The 21,726-nt window shown below is 45.7% G+C and overlaps 1 protein-coding gene across 26 annotated transcripts in view; it reads right to left on the bottom strand.

The window, feature by feature from the left end:
- Positions 1–21,303, bottom strand: part of RIMS1 (regulating synaptic membrane exocytosis 1) — a 418,194-nt gene extending 396,891 nt beyond the window's left edge. For 24 of the 26 annotated variants that reach the window (XM_070244805.1, XM_023625163.2, XM_070244806.1 and 21 more), the window contains exon 1: positions 20,930–21,303. In XM_070244805.1, coding sequence (XP_070100906.1) covers positions 20,930–21,093 — 164 coding nt within the window. In that variant the 5' untranslated portion in view covers positions 21,094–21,303. The remainder of the gene's footprint in view (positions 1–20,929) is intronic. The other 2 variants (XM_023625162.2, XM_023625172.2) reach the window with 2 other exon arrangements.
- Positions 21,304–21,726: the final 423 nt, after the last annotated feature.

Here is a 21,726-nt window from a genome sequence, read left to right as displayed (position 1 = left end):
GAAGAATTAAACCTGTAAGCATAATGCGGGGTAAATCTATTCCACAGTGCTGCTAAAAGAAGGAATATTACGCTCCTTCAATAGAAAAAAGCATGCGCCTTCTTCTGTTTGTTCCTAAAGCTCAGGGAACTGCATTGTTCAAACACTGCACTGCTAGAACACGAGTGCTCCGGCTCAGCACAGTGTCAGAACCCAAGCTCCAACAGAGGCTCAGGACTCCTTTATCCGGTATCAACACAGCGAGGACCATATTTTGGAGCCAGAACAGAGTGCTCACACAGCGTGGTGGCACCTGTCTTTATACCCAAAGAGATGTGAATACTGGGTGCATAGTACTACTTAAATTCATACTAATACACAACAACAATTATTATAGCCAGAAGTTGTCGATGCTGCCCTCGGATGAAGAGCGGCGCCAAGTGCGTTACACAACCACTCTTGTCCCCTGTCCGCCTCCACCATCCCTGATCCACTGAGGAGACAGCTGGGGAGGGAAGTCACTTAATCACAGCTCCACGGCAAGCGCTAGAGCCCTGGACTCAAACCCAGGCCTCTCTGAGTCTGAAATCCACAAACACGGGCACTGCCCTGCCTGCGTCCCATAATAATTACTACCATTACTAGCGTAAGAGGGTACATTCAAGAGACTCTTGTTGATCACCTGCATTTTAGGATCTGGGTGTAGTCATAGTTAACTTTATTCCCTAGTTCCATGGAACATTTACTACCCGTGCTGTGTAATCTTGACCTAAACTATGTTTTCTCTTTTTTCTCTTATGTAAAGTAGGGATAATAGTAATAATTGCCTTACTGACTTGGAGAGTCGTAGTGAGAGGAGACAAGGAGTGTGCACAGGAGCACTTTTGCTGTAGCTGCGAGTGTTTACCATGGATGATAATACTTTGTCACATAGTAAACACGGTGTACTTAGAGGAGAACCTGTTGGCCAACTAGACAGTAGAAGTGAGAAAGAAGTCGAGACAACACCCACATTCTGGACTTAACTTCGAGGAGGTTGTGCTCTTTCTCGCAGGCAGAGCCCTTCTCCACCGGGAGCGTGCACACTCCCTGGAGAGTCACTTCCAGGCCAGGATTTTCTAGACGTCTTAAGAATATCCCTAGTTAACCATCTTAGTGTCACTTCAGGCGGGACTGAGAGGTGGGGAGATGGGTTCGAGATCTTATTCTGATGCTGGGATGTCCCTGGGGCTCTCTGGGACACACCAGGGGCAGGCTGAGGAGGACAGGGACCCGTTCCTGCAGTTTAAGTCAGGGCCTGCCACGTAGCAGATGCTCAGAAACATTGGTTCAATGGAAGAATAAATGTCCAGAGCTATAAGAGGAGCATACTGGGACGGGTGAGTTTTCAGATATTTCCTTTTGCTGTAGAACTCTTTTTTTTTTTTTCCAGTAAGAGCCCCAAATCGCAACATATACGACAGTTGAAGGCAGTGAGCTGGGAACGAAGCAGCAGGGCGGCACCTGGATGCCTAGGCCCTGCCCACCACGGCCACTCCTGTCTGGTCAACACAACCCCAACACTCTGGACACCACCACAAGACAGCGTGGAAACGACCGATCTGGACGATAAAGCCCTTTTGACTCAAATTCTGTGCGTGTAAATATTGATTTCTATCTTCAAAAGGTTAATTATTTTTATATCAAGGAAAGTCAACTAGCTCCTTTTGGGAAACAAGTAGCTTAATTAATAAAATATTTACTTTTAAATAATTGCAAATTGCTCACCGAATATCCCCGGCGCTCTGCTACTCTTCCCATCCTCTCTCAAGGGGCCTGGCCCTGGCCAGTGGCCATGAGCAGTAGTGATGTATGTCAACTCTACCTCCTCCATCCTTCTCTTCCTGGGCCACCACCACTTTTTCCAGAGAGCACTACTTCCAGACGGAGGGGGTCCACCCAACCCACATGGAGCCATGCAAGTAAGAAATTAAGTTCTATTATGCCACAGAGATTGGAAAGTTGCTTGTGTTAATTTTTCTGACAAATAAATACTTTTAATGTAATGGAGATATTTAGATTAAAACGCTGAATAGATCTTCTCCAATTTACGGCTCTCGTTTCCTACATAACAGGGAGTCCTCACAGTTTAGCACTTACCCAAGGCACACCCTCCAAGAGAGGAGGCAAGGGCTGTTTTGGGAACAATGGCCTAAGTGGGAGGAGGGGATTTTCCAAAGATCCTATGCATAGTTGCCCCTAAATCTACGTCACTGAATTAAAATCCCATTATTGCATATCTTCAATGTTGTCTAAAGTTCCTGGTAGATTGTCTTGTTTGCAAAATATTGGTGGGAAGAAATCTTATAGAGCTAAAGCTTTCATGAAAGAATACCTTCCCAATTCAACGTGGAAAAAACAGATAAATCAGTTCCCAAGGTAAGTCACTACGCTCCACAGATCTTACCCATTTCCTCCTAGGCACATGCGGTGTTCTGTAGATGGATTTATAATTTAGGATTAGGGTGATATTGTCAATCCTCAAAAGAGACCTAAAATCTGGACACTCAACAATTGATTTAAATATTCAATTTTGTTCATAAATCTTAGGTTTATACTCATCCTATTAATTGGCTTCTTATTTAACTGTGACTTCCTTTAATTTTTAGGCCGTTAAGAAATATTTGACTTTCTCAAATTTCTTATTTTGATTTTCAGCTAAAATTTTTAAGTGGATGCTGTGCTAAGCTGCTCAGATGCCCCTTCAAGGCTGGGGGGGCTTACTGTGCATGTTGGGGATGCTCTTAGCTGTCAACCCTGCCCCGAGACTGCCCTCTGCTGAAGATGCCCCTCAGCTACAGCCAGTCTGCTCCCTGGGTGGCGGGAATCCAGGGACTGTTTCACAACCAGCCCCACAGCTCCCAAGGGGCTGACCGAGGCCCTCCTGCACCTGCACTGCAGCCCAGCCTCTCCCACCTTGCAGCCTGTCTGTGCCCTTCCCACAGAGAACACACTCGCTCATCAACTTCCTGCACCGGATTCTCCAACTCAGAGTCGCTCCTGGGGAACCTGACCTACAACGAATTGCAACGACCATCCAGCCACGAGGACGGGAAACAAGTCTGACGGGTGGTCAGAGCGTTTCCCATCACAGTGTGCCTCCCAGACCCTCCCTCACCGTAAAGGGTCTGAAGCGAATCCTGTCACTCTGCATTCTGTATCCCCAATGCTGTCAGTTAGAATGACGGGCATCCTGGGAGACAGGACAGAAACTCGAACTGAAAAGATGTACGTGGAAAAGGGAAGCACAATTTCCTGATGACACAGTCATCTCATCTATGAGATGCTCATCTATGGAGACTGCGTATGTGTGTGTGTGCACACATGTATACCACATGCACGAGCATACGTATAGAGAGAGATGTATGTATTCATTACTGAATTGAAAGTACCCTCTCTTTCACAAAACCTCAAGATGTAGACTTGAGGATGTCTGCATAATGTGAGGAAAAAGAACACTACAAGACCCTAATCAAGTCTCTCTTTTGGCGAGAAGAAACAGAATCCTGCCCGAACCACCTCAGATCAAGATTACACAGCACGGTGTTGAGCCAGGCCTCATGGTGACTCAGCCGGGAGCTCCAAGAGAAGCCTCTTCTCTTGGTGTCTCAGGGCCACAGGCCTCTGCAGTTCTGGCCGGTCCCTCCCTCTCTGTTGACTCATCTTGCACATGGCCAACATGTCTTCCTCTGTGGATCAGTGATGGTGTTTCTGTGGTAAATGACACTCCCGCTTTCCACCTCAACTATTTCCAACTTCCATCCTCACCCTCAAATCCCCAACTGCCTCACCTCAGATGATGACAACTCCTACTTCACAGGAAAAACAGAAACCGTCAGACACTAGGTCCCTCATCTTTCCAGTCACAAACTTGGACCTTTCTCTTAATCAAACTGTCTCGTTCATGTAGTGTTAGTCAACTTTTAAACCTTCTTAGATTTTTCTATTTAAATTCCATTTAAAAGAGGCCCACATCGGACCCACCTCTCCCTTCCCTCCGGGTGTCCCCTCACGGCTCTCTTCCCAAGCTTCTTGAAAGATCTGCCCGGATAAACCACGTGGACTGACTCACTTTCCTCTCACGGTGACCATTTCAACCAATTCTGGCCCCACCACATCACAGAAAAAGCTTTTTCTGAAGTCGCCAGTGATCTCCTTGTTACTGAATCCAACAGCTATTTATCAGTTCTCAGTGTTTTTGATGTCTCAGGAGAATTCCTTTTTTCATTAATTTAGATATAATTTATATACAGTGAAATGTGCAGATCTTAAGAGTACAGTTTGATCAATTTTGACAAATTCAGACACATTTATAATACAATTCCTATCAAAATATAGAACCTTTCTCTCCCTCCAGCAAAGTGCCTCCTATCCCTTTCCTGTCAACACGTCACCCCGTTACCACAAAAGAGAACACAAGTCTGATGTCTGCACCGTGGAGCATCTTCGACTCTTCCAGAGCTCCGTGTAAACGGAATAACACAGTCTGCACTATTTGCATCTGGCTTTTTTATTCAGCATGATGTTTTGTTTTTTTTCTTTTTCTTTTTTAAAGATTGGCACCTGAGCTAACATCTGCTGCCAATCTCTTTTTTTCCCATTTTCTTCTCCTTCTTCTCTCCAAGGTCCCTCAGCACATAGTCGTATGTTCTAGTTGCAGGTGCTTCTAGTTCCACCACGAGAGACGCCGCCTCAGCATGGCTTGAGGAGCGGCGCTAGGTCGGTGCCCAGGATCCAAACCCGTGAAACACTGGGCCACCGAACTTAATCTCTTGGCCATGGGGCCGGCCCCCAGCATGATGTTTTTGAGATTCATCTATGTTGTACACGTATCTGCATTTTATTCCTGTTTATTGCTGGATAGTATTTCATTGGGCAAATATACCACAGTTTTTAAGTTAAGTCTGCTGCTGATGGACATCTGAGCTATTTCCAGTTTAGGGCTTTTATGAAGAAGGCTGCTATGAACATTCTTGTGTAAGCGTTTTTGTGAATACATGCTTTCACTTTTCTTCCATAAATATCTATGAATGGAATTGCTGGGTCATAATGTCGATGCACGCTTAACTTTTTAAGAAATTACCAAACAGTTTTCTAAAGAGGCTGTGCCATACTACCCTCCCAGGAACAATGTAAGAGAACTCTGGTTGCTCCTTACCTTCACCAACATTGATGGTGCCAGTCTTTTCTATTTTAGTCATCCTAATGAAAGTGCCTTATCTTACGTGAAACACTCTCTTCTCTTTTATTTGGTGCAAGAAGGGTCTCTTGGGTTTTATCCCATGTTTCTTCTTTAGTGTCTTTGCAAGGTCATTTTCCTTTTTCAACTTTTAAAAGTGAAGTTTCCTGAAGGCTCATTCCTGGGCTTTCTCCCTCTCTAAATCTAATCACTCATCCTCACCTGTAGCTTCATTGCCACCTGTGTACAGATGACTCATAAACTTACATTTCCCACCCATCCTCTCCTCTGTGTTCCTGACCTATAGCTGCAGAAATCAAATGACCAGACTAAACTTAGGACTTCCATTCCATCCCTCGAGATGCTCTCAAAACCTGGTGGCACAAGTCAGAAGTCAGTTCATATTTAATCCATCAAAAACTGTGGCTTTCGCTTCCCAAATCTTTCTCAAATCTTAACATTTTGCCATTATCACCAAAGTTCTTGCTTCTAACATCTGTCAGCTGGACTTCTGCAATAGCCTGCCAGCCACTCTAAAGCCATACGTGCCCTGGGCCTTCACCAATCAGTTCTTGATACTGTAGCCAGAATGACCTTTAAAAAATACTAATTGGATTATATCATATCTCTTTTCAAAACCTTTCGATTCTTTGGATAAAGACAAGATGGTCTATACCATGACCTGGGAGAGCCCGCACTGTCAGGCTTCTGCCTACCTCTCCGAATTCCTCCCAAATCACACCCTTCTTGGCTTTCTCTCGACTTTCTCCTCTTCCACAACGTTGGCTTTCTTCTGCTTCTTCAGGCTCGCCATTATCCTCCAACCACAGGCTCTCTACTCCTCCTGCACACCAGGAACTTCACTCAGATTTACCTAATTACCTCCTACTCACTCTCAGATCTTAGCACAGTCCTCACCGTCATCTCCATGATGAGCCATTCCTGGCCAGCCTGATCTTAATCAAAATTCCTGGTTTATATTCTTATCAAAATATCATACATTGTCCTGTGTTGCGTTTATCACAAATTCTAATCTTACAATTAGTTTAAAATTTACTTAAATAAAACGTACCTCCTCCTACAAGGGTCAGAAGATAGATGGTTTGATTATTCTAGCACAATGCCTGGCATATCATAAGTGGTCAATCCATTTTTGTTCCAGGAAAAAAATGAATGGGTAGGACTCATTTTCTTGACCTTCTGATTGTTTATGTTCAATTTGAAAGAGAATCTCATTAATCTCCAGTCAGTTAATGAATCATCTGGACTTGGATCAAGTGTCTATCTTTAGTCTAATCAGCCATGACCAGAGCAGGATCATACAGATACATGGCAGCTTCTTCCAGAATGGACATTGGGGAGAGGCAGGACCAAGATAGTGGCGTGAGTAGTCTTCTTTGTCTCTCCCCCTTCGAATCTACAACTAATTGGACAGTCACCAGTTAACAAAGGATATCCAGATAGCATCTCAAGGTGCCTGAGAGACCCGTGCTGCTATACATCGGAAGGCGGACGGACTTCCACCTGGGAGGAGGTGAAGATAGGTGAAAACTCTCTGACCCTCGACCCCCGGACAGCCTAGTACCTGCAAGTGGCTCTCTTCCAGCAGACTCCCCCATAGCATCGCCACACACCAAGGGCGGGAGTGTGCACTCACCGGCAGAGCGACGGTGGAAACAGGTGACTACAGCCCTACCTAAGCCCCCTGCGATTACACCTAAGCCCAGGGGGAAACTCCAGGGTCCTGCACCAGCAGCAGGGAAAGCCTCTGCTCGCCATTAGCAGAGAGGCCCCACCCAGCATTCAGAATGCCAAGAGGCTCCCAAAGAGAAAAATCCCAGGCAAGGCAGCAGCCCGCCAGCCGCTGCTGGAGTCACGAACTCCGGCTGTGCCCTAGAGGGTGCAAAAGGCACTCAGAGATCCCGTGGGCGTGGACAGGGGCTGGGTGGAGCTCCAGCACCCGGCTCCACCATCCAGGAGGAAACTCCAGGGTGCCGCACCGGCGCCAGGGAAAGCCTCTGCTTGCCATTAGCAGAGAGGCCCTGCCCAGCATTCAGAGCACCGGGAGGCTCCCAAAGAGCAGGATCCTGGGCAGGGCAGCAGCCTGCCAGCCACCACCGGACTCATGGACTCCAGCTGTGTCCCAGACGGGGCAATGGGCTCCCAGAGATTCTGTGGGAGTGGTCTGGGGCTGGGTGGAGCTCCAGCGGTCCAGCTCCACAGCCCAGGGGGAAATTCCAGATTCCCACAGCAGCCTCAGCGATAGCCTCTGCACAGCACTAGCGGAGAGGCCCTGACCAGCAATCACAAGGCTGGAAGGCCCTGGGGCAAAAGTAGCTCAGCTAGGTGAGCTAACAACAGACTGCAGAAGATACCCATAGCTCTGCTGTGGCCTATAGTGGACAAGGGAGATCTTGTGGGCTCTGACAGTGACAGAGCTGCGAATATAGGTGATCCTGCTCCCAGCTGCTGGGAAAGCCCATAACACCGCTGCAGACTCTAAGGAGAGAGCGCGTCTAGGTGGTCTGCAACAGCAGGCACCAGCAGCCTGAGGCCCCCTTGCGATTGCCCCCACAGCTGACAAAGGACCCAACAGGACCACTGTGACTACAAGGAGGGGCCCAGGTCCAGTCAGTAACAGCTGACAGGGTTCCTGGTCAGTGCAGTCTAAACAGCTGCTCCCCCCCCACACCAGCTGAAACAAGTGGAAGCAGTAACTAAACTTTATCTCTATGTGGAGGCACAAATCCATGCCATCAAACAGTATGAAAAAAATATATTAAATCTCCAGAACAGAAGGAAAATGACAAGTACCCAGAAAACAATCCCAAAGACAATGAAATCTATAACCTAAATGACGATGAATTCAAAACAGCCATTATTAAAAAACTCAATGAGTTAAAAGAGAATTCAGATAGACAACTCAATGAGCTCAGGAGCTATGTCACAAAAGAGCTTGATACTATAAAGAAGAACCAACTAGAAATACTGGAGATGAAGAACACAATGGAGGAAATTAAGAAAAATCTGGACTCTCTGAACAGTAGGGTCGATAATATGGAGGACAGAATTAGCAATTTGGAGGATAGGAATATAGAAATGCTGCAGGCAGACGGGGAGAGAGAATTAAGACTAAAAAGAAATGAAGAAACTCTCCGAGAATTATCTGACTCAATTAGGGGATGCAACATAAGGATTAGAGGTATACCAGAGGGAGAAGAGAAGGAGAAGGGGGCAGAAAGCCTGTTCAAAGAAATAACGGCAGAATGGACATTGGGGAAAAATTTACAGAAAGGGCCATGGTTACAAGAAGTAATGCGAGGCCTGTCTAGATCATGCAAATTCTGTAAAGCAGATAAAGTTAACTTGCTTAAAAAAGACTTTATAGAAAAAAACATTTTAAGTTTTCAGGTGTGTGGATGTGAAACATTATGTTACAGGTAGGTACATGAGTGAGATGAAAGTGTCCATGGATGTGCATGTGGGATGGGAGTGTCCATGGATATGTATGTGGGATCCAAGTGTTCATGGATGTGTATGTGGGATGTGAGTGTTCATGGATGTGTATGTGGGATGTGAGTGTCCATGGATGTGTGTGTGGGATGGGAGTGTCTATGGATGTGTGTGTGGGATGAGAGTGTGCATGGATGTTTGTGTGGGATGGGAGTGTTCATAGATGTGTATGTGGGATGGAAGTATCCATGGATGTGTATATAGGATGCCAGTGTTCGTAGATATGTATATGGGATGCGAGTGTCCATGGATGCGTATGTGAGATGCCATTCTTTCCCATCCCACTAATTGTTTCTTTGGGTCGCTGACCCACAGCCCAGATGAAGCCAAACCTCCAAATGATGGGGAACCAAGGAAAGCTCTTACAAAACGTGAACAAAAAAACTGAATGGCTTTTCTAAGTGAAAAAACAAAAAATGATTTTAACATGTACATAATTCAAAAGTATAGTGGGAAAAGCTATTTTAAATCATAAATAAATTACTGCATATTGAAAACACTGTGTCTTTCAGAGAAGTGCTAAAAATTAAAAATAAATGATCACAATTAAGAAGTATTGATACAGCTTAAATATCATTGCAACATACACCACCGCAAAGGGAATCTTTAGATAACATATTTCTTAGTTCCTGACAACCATCCACTTATTTTGATATTCATAACCAAATTCAAAATCAACAGAGTAATTAGAGGTTCCCTGGGAGTTTTCTATAACAGGATGTAATCTTATAGAGCAGAAAAATTAAATCAAAATTGAAAAAAAATTAATTGTTTGAATTCGATAGCAGTTCAAATGCAACCATGTAGAGAGAGTGTGACAGTGGAAAAAACACTGCGCCGGGAGGGAGAAGCCTCAAATTTGTACACCTAGCTCTCTCACTCATTAATAATGAAAACCTGAAACGGTCTGTGCCTCAGTTTTCTCTTCTTGAAAATGTAGTTGAAAGAAATCTTGAGTAGCTAAAATGTTTTATGTTGATGGCCAACTCTCATCAGTTGATGGCCTGGAGTGTTACATTCAGAAAGGTTCTAAGCATCGACATTTACCTGTGATGCTGTCCTAGGCTCAGGAAGTCACTTGTGCAAGGAGTTCACCAGCCCTGAACTAGATGGTCTCCAAGCTCCCAGCTGGATCTCAACTCGGGCCAGCTGGGCTAGGTCAAAGCCCAGTGCTTTTGTGTCCAGGGCATGCAGACTGCAACTCAGTTCAACAAGCATGTGCTGAGGTCCTGCTGTGTCTCAGCCAAAGGGTTACCCAATGGGAATACAGAGATGACTAGGAGAAGACACGCGCTTTCAAGGAGTTAAGTCTTAACTGAGGGGCATTTTTTAAATTAAAAACATAATCAGTAGAATACTTTATGGTCATATGCATCTGATCTAATTCTAAATATCAAGTCAGAGAACACATGCTATGCTTTAAACTGTTACTGAAGTTAGTGATGTTTTAATTCAAAGGAAATGTTTCCATTAAGCATATCTGTCTAGAGGATTACTTTTTCAAATGTATTATATTTACATCCTCCCACATTGACATTCAAACACTTCAAGAATGCTGTCCTTCAAAAAGCCATGAACGATAAATTGAGTACAATGCAGCATCCTAAAATTATATTTCAATTTCACCTTGTCATATCCACCATCCAGTGTATTGCCCTCATAAGTTGTGCCCAACCTGGTTCTCACAATAGCCAAAACAACTGCTTTTTGCTTTCAGAATTTGCTGACGGAATTCCCATGGTTGGAATAGCCTTCCCACCATCCACCTACTCATACACTATTAATCCAGCGATCAGCCTTAGGTGACTCCTCCACTCCACATCTTCTGGATCCATTCATTCATTCATATATACAGTTTAAACAATTTAGGCACTTATTACAAGACAGGCACTGTGCTTACAGGAAGGATACAAATAAGAACGATCCTGCCCTCAGGAGCTTATGCTGAACTGAGGAGGGACTGTCGAGGGAAACAGGTTATGAGAAAGATGTGCACAGAGGACGTATATAAAACTTAACCTGGGAAGTCTAGGAGGATGTACCAGATGAGGTGTCATATGAGCTAATCTGAAAGGCTGTGCAACAATTAGGTAGGTTAAGAAGGAAATTCCTGACACAGAGAGAAGCATAAGTGGAGCCACCAAGCAGTGAAGCAGCGATGATACCCTGAGAACTATTGAGAAAGGCTGTGGCAGGAAGATGTGCATGGACCAGTGAAGGGAGACAGTAAGCAGGGTACAGACTATGAAGTTTCAACTTTTCTCTGAAAATGAAGGGGTTTTACTGAAAGGACGTGATCGGATGGGTTTAGAAAGATTCCTCTGACAGCACTGCAAAGATGAGATGGGAGGAGGTCTGGCTGGTGGCAGGGAAACGAATTAGGAGGTTACTGCAGGCACCCAGGTGAGTAGCAATAAGAGTTTACAGTGAGGTAAAGGCAAAGGAATTGGGAAAGAAAGAAGAAATTCAAAGATTTCTAGGAAGATGGAATATAAAGGATTTGAGAATGGATTTACGAGTTGCAATGGTGAGGCAACCCACAAAGACAGAGGTTATAGGAAAGCATTGTGTTTACACAGAAAGTCAAGAAATTTATGACGGGTCACAAGCAGCCTGAAGTCCCTATGGTAATCCACATAGAGATATTTAGCAGGTGGTTAGGGACATGAATCCAGAATTTGGTAAAACATTCTAATGTACTAATAGGGCTTTGGGAATCTTTAACGTGTCAGTGTAATTGAAGCCATGAGTGTGTTTGAGATTGGCCAGATACCGCATATAAAATGAGAGGAGCAGAAGGTCAAGAGTAGAACCAACATTTGAAGTCAAGAGAAGACTGACTAGGGACATATACGAAAGTAGAAGACAAATCAGAAAGAAATGGAATTATAGAAGGAAGACGAGGGAACTGAGGAAGTCCTCCAGCTGTTATCATGACCACCACTCACTTTGCACTATTTGTATGGCTAACTATTTAGTATTTTCCCAAAGTACATACATCATATATATATTTTTTAAAACGTGCACTACCTTACTAGGTAAAGTATCTGCTTCCTGTGGCCTGGACGGTGTTTTCTTTATTGGGCATGGGCCTCCAAGAATCTTAAACTATGCTTCCTTTATGGAAGGCAGGGGCCAGGAGCCCCCTGCCTGATAATCAGTCTCGTTCCACCTCATGGTGGCCATTACCGCTCAGGTCTTTGGAGCTGAAATACCACGGAATCCCTTTCTAATGCCTGTGTCTGGAACAATACTCAGATGATAGTATCTTTTTCAGACTAGTGCCGAGTTTTTATTTCAGGTTGCTAAATATTAGGAGGCTAAATTTGACCTAGGGTACATAGATATCTGTAAATTGAAATATCCACCTAATTATAAAAGAGACTTTACTGCATTTTATTTTTCCAAATTATGTTTTTATGACAATTGTCATGATGAACATGAAGAATATCAAAGTAGAATCTCTTTACAATTTTTTACATCCAAAATAAATGAGATGGCTTATTTCAATATCTCTTTATTTCAGATACCAGGATGTAAAATATATCCATTTTTTCCCCCAGAAAAAAAGGGCTAGGAAAGAAGACTTAAGCTCCAATATATTGCAAGACAATGATCACTAAGTAAGATAAATCTGCTAAGCTGTGTGAAATATGAAAGGAAAAGCCATTCAGTTACTTCACTTTTGTTTCATCTCTTTCTACTAATACACTAGGTAATCTTTCTGACCTGGATAGAACTTCTGAATGTGGATATATACCATCCTAGGTCTAAAGAACCCGATACATTGATTTATGCATTCCTTAGATATTGCATACACCATCTGACTAATTTTTCTAAAAGGTAAACCCCATAAAATGAAAACAAAACAGCTGGCCACCAAAACAAAGAGCTTCTCATTGCATTGTTAGGAGCTCTGTTTAAACAACAAGGACACTGACGTGGCACATGATGCTTGTGCACTGATGACTGATAACTTTAAAATAACTTTATATTCCTGTGATTAAGAACACCACTCAAATAGCGATCAGGAATGCTTTGAGCACAGAAATGTCAGTGGGAAGCTAATCAAACAGACCACATAAAGTCTAGCGAATACAGCCAGAAAACTCCACCAATAACTGTTACGACACTCATTCCCATTGGTGAATGCACATATCATGCACGAAAGTCCATTAAGAGAAGTTAAATTGGGGGCTCACTCCGTGGCCAACTTGTTAAAGTTCCACGGGCTCCACTTCGGCATCCTGGGTTCGAAAGTTCAGATCCTGGGCATGGACCTACTCCACTCATCAGCCGTTGTGTGGAAGCATCCCACATATGAAACAGAGGAAGATTGGCACAGATGTTAGCTCAGGGCTAATCTTCCTCACAAAAAAAAAAAAAAAGAGAGAGAGAGAGTGAAGCTAAACTGTGTAAGACATTTATATGACAGTGCAGATACCTTAACTGCTTTTCAATTCACATACCTTCTCTAGGTAAATATAATCACAATAATCACGTGGCAGAGCGACAATAAACAATGTGTAAATCATTAGCCAGGAATGATCTTTTATATTACATAAAGATATCTGTATGGCTCATGTTCTTTAAAATAGCTAATATCTAATTAAGCACATTAATTACTTTCAAATTGCATGAAATTACTTTCCATATCATTGCCTTATTTTACTATCTAAAGTTCGGAAGAATTATGAGAATTATCAAAATATTGCATTCTAAAATCTTTTAACATCTTCACTTAACCGCAGCTGCTCCTTTCAAGGCCCTTGAATTTTCATAGAGAGAGTCCTGTATGTAGTTACAATTCATAGCTATTGTTATTTGAAAAATGTTTTGGAATTTTAAATTCAACTTTGCCATAAAAGGTAGCATTCCACCAAGACTCCATAAAAGATAATGCCTCATTCGCAGCAAAAGCCTTTCCATTTTCCAAACGATGATTTTCAATATTCTGTGTCGTAGGACTTGCTCGCATTACTTATTGATAAGACATATTTTATGACTGTTAGCTGCTTGACTTTCTGAAGTTTTTAAATGACTAATTTGGGGCCGGGGAAGCAAAACTCACAAAGAAGAAAACAACATAATTACTGTTCAGATTGAAACTTAAAATTGAAAGAAAGGGTACTATCCATAATTACAGCACGAAAAAGGCATAAACAGATATGTCCTGGCAAACCAAAATGTCCTGTCACTTTTCTTTTAAACAACTTCTTTTTTGTCTTTAAATAAATGTTCGCATGCATGGGAAGTTTTCACAAGACATCAACAGAAGGAGGAATATCTAAAGTCAATTCTGCAGTTTATTCCCCTCCTGCCACTCACAAAAGACTGACCTAGATCGAAATAAGCGCACATAAACTTGATGCAAGAGTGTGAGAAACACACACAGAAAAGCTAAGACAACCAGGAAAGAACCTTAAAAAATTCTTAGCCACATACAATGTGTTTCATCACCCAATGGTAAACTGACATGAACGAGAAACTACTACCTCACAAGTAGATGGCCCCTTAGTCAGCTATTTCTGAAAATGAATAATTTATTAACTCTAGTGACACTAAAATCATCAGTCGATTCCTTCAAAATTTTTTTCTAGTAAAAGACGAAGAAACTACCCTAAGCTAATTTCTCTTCTCATTTTTGAATTAGGCTTGCCTGTTAGCTATCTCAGAATTTATCATCTTGCCCACATTGCTTTTTGAGCTAAAGACATTTATGAGCTATTTAAGGAGAAAGAAAGAAGAATGTGCAAAAGGTAAATATAACCTCAGGTCAAGCCCTGGACTCCCTTTACCTCTTCCCTTCCTGCCAAATTCTCACACTGGGAGCACAGGCCTGGCCACACTGCACTGCTAGCATCACATGACAGATGGATTCTTCCAAAAAACTCGTCTCTACAGGACCCCCAGGGGTTGCAAGAACCACAGGGGAAGATGTTCTTGGAATTCTGCTATAGTTTACAGCGTAAAGATAATAATGGCAACTTTCTCTGGTACAGCAATTTCAAGTTTAAAAGTGCTTCCATGATCATGTTAAAGCCTCATAAGTTAGAAGGGCAGGCATTATCAATTCCACTCTACACATAAGGAAACAGGCTCAGATGGCTTACCCTCCTGAGGTTCACACCTCCAGAAAGTGATAGTGCTAAGACCAGAATCCAGTCCACTGCTCTATCCAACTAGCTGATGCTTGCCTCCCTTTCTGACCATGGCAGTTTTAGAATGGTAGAAACCAAGCCAACACCAGGCTGTAGGCAGAGGACTCCATTCTACCCAAACAGCCCAATGCCTGACCCAGTTCTGATGCCTCCAACGATGGTCTTATTGTTGACTTGAATATCATATGACACTTGGTTGGAAACAGCCTACCCAAGAAATAAAATCCAGAGCAACAGTAGGGAGAAGTCATGGTAGAGGAGAAGAGTGGGGGAAATGCTAAGGTCTTAGAGATCTCCATAAGCAAGAGAGAAAACAGATCAGAAAAGCCCTGGATCAGAGACTGGAGACAGGAGCGCTTGGAAAAGAGTGGACAATGTCGCTAGCCAGGAGAAATTCTCCTCTGGCTCCTTTAAGCTTTATTCTCTGGACCCCAGGAGCAAACATCAGGAGCAAAGGGTCAGCAAGGCACTAGCAGCTCTGGGACTTTCTCTAACGTTACAAAGTGAACAGAACACTGACAGGGTGCACTTCTCACCAAGAGGTGAGGACAGGGCAGAGTAAAATATATAAGAATCCGGCCAAACGCCTGACACATGGAAGGCACTCAGGAAATGTCAGTCTCTTCTCCCAGAGGAAGATGGGAACACACCACATGACCACAGCTTGTTGTACTTTGAAAAAGACGCACAAGAGGACTAACAACCTGGAGTCAGTCAGTGCACACAGGTTCTGGGTTCTGTTACGCTAGCTACCATGGGCCTCAGGCAAATTTACTTCAACTCTCAAGATCAGCTCTAAAATGTCGAACTCACATCACAGGCCAAAAAGTAAAAAGCTGTTTAAAAATATGAAATAGTCCATAAATATAAATGAAATACAACGTAATGGACCGTCTTAGCCATGGTACAGCAACCTCATCCATGTGCATCTCGCAGGGGTGGGAGAATAAGAACATTATTCAGGAATCCCTACGTGATGTCTTTCCAGGAAGCTAACTGCACAGGTTTGACACGAATCGTCTCCTCATTTAACAAGTTGAGCAAATAACACTCCCCAGATGTTGTGTTTCTATTCCAGTCAGCAGTAGCACTTAAAGCCCACGCTGGCTTCCATAATCGACTTCAAATTTAGTAATCGATTGACTTAAGCAATGGTGCCCCCTCACTTCTGGTTCAGAAGGAATACATCCAGTTAGAAGAAAGTCAAGACCAGTTGGCAGAAATGTGGACTGAGGGTGATGTCTCCGGCCCTTCATCCTCTTTGACAATTCCCTGTTGTTTCATCCTTTAGGCTCCTCTTTTATCTGGCTTCCCCCTGAGCATTTGGGAACCCCTACTGGGCATGCTCATTTACTAAGACAGGTTTTTCTAGAGAGTGGAAAACTCCAAGAGCATTCAGCGTTAAGTTTCCCTAAATTTAAACATGTCCATCAGCGGGGTGGGGCGGACTAGACTGAGTGGAACAGAACGCCTCCTCCCCAATCTTTTCTACTTAACACAGCATCTCGGGACAGGCACCTGCTCACGGTTCAGCGTCTCTCTCATTACTCTCTGCCTTCTTGCTTTACGTCCTCACCCATCCCTGCCTCGGCAATATTATGGAATGTTTGGGTGTCAGATACAACAATCTCTGCAGAGCACAGTGAAAACGTGACACCTGCGCTGGGGGAGACTCCTGCTCACTCCTCCCCAGCTGCTCGCTCTTCTTCTCCTTCTTTTCCCAGTTGCTAAATGGGGTCTCTCACATTGAGGATACATTTCAGGCTACAACATTATAATCAGCAGGAGGGAGAACAAGGAGAAGGAAAAGCGGAAGGTACAAGAGTTCTAGTGCTGCTTCTTTCTCTCTCCTCTCACGAGGGAAGCGGATACTGGGGACACTTGAAAAGTTAGTGCCAGCTTCCCTGTTAAGAAGAGAGGCAGAAGTCCAAAGTCAATACTCTTCACAAAGCAATTCACGCCATGAATTGAAGGATTTGTAAGAAAAGTGGAACCTCTTAGAGTCCCAACTGAATTTTCTTGCTCACATTTACACAGCAAGTGGCAGAGCTAGAACTAGAACTCAAAAACGCTGGGATCCAAAGTTAATGGTCTTTCCACCGTAGCATGATGATTTTTATTATCTGGAGACAATCCCCTTGCCCTCAATCCCCAGGAAAACTCCAGTGACAGCGTGGGTGGGGCTCTGGCCCTCCTTCCCATAATCAGCAGCTGGTCTTCTGAATCAGCCTAGCCTTTTGCCAAACCACTTCTCTGAAACTGAGGAAAGGGCAGGAGTTAAGTGAAGGAAAAGGTAGACGAAATACCAGCTTCTTCTTGGCAGAAGGACAGTGTAGTGTGTGGGGAAATACTTGGACTCAGAACCAAAGGTCTGGGTTTGAATCCCGGTTGTGCCACGTTACGTGAGTCAGCCGGGGGTACTGCTGGGGCTCCCTAAGCGCCAGGACAAGGACGTGAGGATTTGACGACCTCACTTACCGTCCACAGAGGCTGTCATGAGAACCCAAATATATGGACATCAAATTTGAGCATAGTTCAACTATTTGGCATTTGATTCAAAAACTACTTAGAATAATGGCCAGCATGAGGTAAATCCTCAATAAATGTTAGTACTCTTATTAAATATTCCAGTATAGTGCTCAGTTCCCATCGTCAAGCCCTCCCTCTAACAGCCTACTTCTATTTTTTTTCTCTTCTCTTACGATTCTGTAGCTCCTCTCTCTATGAAGCTTTTGTAAAAGAAGAATAAGATTTTAGATCTAATGAGATCTTCTCTGATTTAGGTCCCAGATAATGCAGTTTTCAATCCATGTAATATAGTGGTTCATGGTGTCTGGTGACAGTTACTTGAAGGAGTATTCACTGAGGAAGTCAGGTTTCAAAAAGCCTCCAGAAAACACACATACACCCCAAAAAACCCCACTAGGATTAAGCAAAGACTTCATGTTGGCAGATAATTGTCCACCATTTAAAGTTATTTGCAGCAGTCAAGTATTTCTAGTTACATGGCAAAGGTATTTAAAATTACTTTGCCAACAAAACGAATTATTTTTATGACAAAGTACTTGTAATTTTGAATAAAATTTTTCCGAAATCTTGAGGTGAAACTAGCTTGATTATTCTTTTCCATTTATACATATTTAAAGACATTATCAAGAGCAAATTCAAGGAGTAATTTACAGTCAAGGCTGATGAAATTATACAGGTATATTTTAATTGATATTTTGTAATGTTTCTTTGGCATATTTGCTGGTCAGTTTTCCATCTTCTTTCTATTAATGCCTACTTTCACACACTGTGAAGAGAGAGAGCATGCACTGTAGGTGGCTCAAGATGATGTTTCTGTAGTGATGACAAAAGTGACACAAACCTAATTCTCTGTTACCAGAACTTCAGTTTTGTAGGGGCTGTTGAGAAAGTAATTTCTCAGATATGTGCTACGATGGGCCAAGCATTTCCATTAAAACTTATTTCTGATTTAGCAAACATTTCAAAGCTCTGTGAAAGCATCCTGCTTTCCAGTCTATTTTTATACAAAGTGTAGAAAAGGCCACCTCCTTTGACTATGTGTCACGAAGTTCCTTTATATATGTGCCGTCTGAATAGCCCCGTGATCCCCAGTCTTTAAGACATAAAGTGCCCTCTAGAAAAAAGAACAGCGCTGCTCCACGAATTGCAGGTGACACGACACGCTTGCATGGCAGCAAAGAGGATTCCAACACACTCCCCAATCCAAAGCACTCGCCACTGCACAAGAGGCCACGGCACTAGCAGAGGAGGCTGACTGATAAAGTGACTGCAGAGGTCCGGGATTAGCGAGGGCTATTGTATAACACAGCACAGACTGCAATATTTTGAGAATCCGTGCAATGAAGGAACAATATTTGCAAGCCAGTGGAAAGCAGTCAGAGGAACAGCAGCAAGAAGGATGTTTTGGACGTAAGCCTTTGGATGGTGCTCCTCCTTTTATTTGTCCATATAAACCCATAAAGTCTGATCGCTGTCCTGAGGCAGTTAGCAGGCTTGAGATTCTGTCCTAAAACTCACCCTCTCCTACTTAAAATCCCTCAGCTCCACCCTCCCTGAGGCAGCCCATGGTGACGTGCAATGGCCACCACTTGCACCGTGCCTGCCCCTGCCTATTCAGATCCTCTCAAGCGGCAGCCCATGTTTTCCACTGGCCGCTGGCGGCCTCTATCCACCTGCTGTCTGCAGCGAACAGCAAGCACAGTAGCAAACCTATAAATCCTGACCAGCAGAAAAGGTGTCCAGGACAGTGGCAGCGGCTGCAACCAGTGAGGACAGACAGACTGACACCAGACAGACAGACAGCAGCACCATCAGACACCATCCATTACTTCCAGTCTCAGAAGAGGGGAAGCCTGCAGCACCAAGGATGTCATTGTTCCACTAGGGACGGGCAGCAGATTAACAGGGCTCTGCCTCCCTCAAGCCGGCAGGCTTAAAGTATTTGGCGTTTGGATGAGAAGGAGCAGGGAACGCAGAAACCTGCTGCTCTTGACAGAACCAGGCCAGCTCTGGCCTTCCGAGTTAACAGCCCCTTTTTGAGTCTACAAGGAAAGGGCAGGAATGACTGAGCTTCCACTCCTTTGCTGTGACCCAGCACCCACAGCTCTCCCTCAAGAGCCCCCTCTCCCAGCTGGGTGGCAGTTGCACTGGTGGGGAGCCATTGGCCTGTGAACGCAGCTTCCCTCCATTCCTCTCCTGCAAGGCACTGCTGCACTGAGGGGAAGGGAGGAAACCTTCCGTGGCAGCATCTTCTCTTGGGAAGCGGTCCTGGGGGTGGGGGAGAAGCCCGGCTGGGTGTGCTCTGCTCCTGGGTGTCACCCCTGGTCCCTCCCTGCCCTTCTCTGCGCTCAGAGAACTCCAGATGCAACAGGTTTCCTGTGCTCTTCACGCCCATCCTCTGCCCCCAGACACCCCTCCTGGCCTAAACAGGGGACACGAAGGGGTTAGTCCCAGTCGGGGTCCCTCAATTCCTCCACTCCGAGATGAAAACTTTCCTGAAAATGTGAAGACCCCCAGGGGGAAGGCAGAGACTTCAGCTCCACTGTAGGGGCGCCACAAAGGAGCGAGGAAAACCCAGTACCCCGTAAGCAGTTCTGTCTGAGACTAAGGCAACCAGCAGCACAGTGTCACACACTCCTGCACCACCAGCAATGAGCCCCATCCCCTCCCCAGACACAGGAAAATGGGGCACTGGACAGACATCCCTTGAAGGGTCGATGGTTTTAAAGACGGGGATGTGTGCAAAGACTCCATCCCCTGTCGTACTGCCTCCACCAGGAACGGGCAGGCCCCAGAGGTCTCCTGGAAACCAGGAAAGAGGAACCCCTATTTTATTCAGGCCAGAGTCCCCAGCAGCTTCACTCATTATTAAAAACTTTGCATTGCCAATGGCAGTATATATGGGTAAGAAAAGACGTCTTCACACAGGTATTCTGTGTGGAAGGCTGTGAATAAAAGGTTAAAGAGAAGCTGGGGAGGCAGGTTACCAAAGATGGCAACTGCCCAAAAAAGACCCAACCTTCATCTGTGGGATGAATGAGAACCAAATGAACACTAAAATGAAGCCTTTTTCTTATGTAAATGCTGGCACCCTTCACCGGGGTAGCCCCAACCTGCTCAACAACTCCAAGACAGGGAGCTGTCCTCAGCACCTCTTCACCCCACCTCCCCTTCCTCCACCCCTGCTCTGCCCCTAAACTGCTCCCAGCCTGAGGCCCTTCCACTTGGGTGGGATCAGCTCTTCTCAGCTTCTGCAGAGCCCATCCCCAGGGTGGCCCCTGCCCACCCAATCCTCCTCTGCACCCCAGCCTCAAGCCATCCTCTCCTGGCTCCTTGGCTCCAGGCTCGGTGGCATCCCCTCCTTCCTCCTGTTTCCGCAACCTCTGCCCTGCTCAGGCCCAGCGCCCCCGGCCCCAAGGCGGGCGCCTCCGCCCGCACCCAGCACCCTCGCCCGCCCGCCGCCCACACTCAGCTGAGAGGATGTGAATGGACCGATGGAGGCAAGGATGGCGCGGCGGGGGTGGCTTACTTGAGCATGGCTTCTTCTTTTTCCTCCTCTTCCTTCTGCCGGTCCATCACTGCCATGATAATGTTCCTCTCCTCCTCGGTCAGGTGGCTCAGGTCGGGCAGCTCTTGCATCGGGGGAGGCACCGTGGGTGGGCGAGGACCGCGGGGCCCCACGGCCGAGGACATTTTCGTGGCCTGCCCGGCCCCTCCTCCGGCCCTCCGGCTCTCACCTTTCGGATGCACGCGCAGCAGCTGCGCCCCTGCTCCCCTCACAGCGGAGCCCTCCCGGCGGCGGCGGGAGGAGGAGCAGCGGCGGCGGCGGCGGCGGAGCCGGGGAGAGCGCGAGCCCAGGCTTTCATGGTTGTGTGCATCCACCCAGCCCCGGATGCGGCCTCGGCCGGCGGGGGCGGGCCGGCGGGGGCGCGGCGAGGGGCGCGGGGCGGGGGCGCGGCGAGGGGCGCGGCGAGGGGACGCGGGCTCGCGCCAGGCTCGGCCGATGCGGGCGCGCGGGGCTGGGCGCGCGGGGCCCGGAGGGGGCCGGGCTGGGGCCGCCGCCGCCGCCGCCGAGGCTGCTCCCAGGCTTGCCTGCCTCCAGTTCGGAGCCCCGGGAGGGAGAGGATGAGTTTGGTGTCAGTTAGGCGGAGTCTCCGAGGCTTCGTTCCCGGGCGATGCTGCTGCTGCTCTCGCAGACATAGCTGCCAGCCACTCAGTCCTGGAGCCGCTCCCCCACGCTCGCCAACGTGCGCACCACGTCGCTCTGTGCCCAGGCACCCCTCACCCGTGAGTCATCCTCCCTGCCTCGTCCCTGTCTGTGTCATC

This window comes from Equus caballus, chromosome 20, assembly GCF_041296265.1.
Source record: "Equus caballus isolate H_3958 breed thoroughbred chromosome 20, TB-T2T, whole genome shotgun sequence".
In the NCBI taxonomy this organism is placed as follows: domain Eukaryota; kingdom Metazoa; phylum Chordata; class Mammalia; order Perissodactyla; family Equidae; genus Equus; species Equus caballus.
The sequence above is the reverse complement of the archived record's forward strand: the minus strand, read 5'-3'. Positions and strand labels throughout refer to the sequence as shown.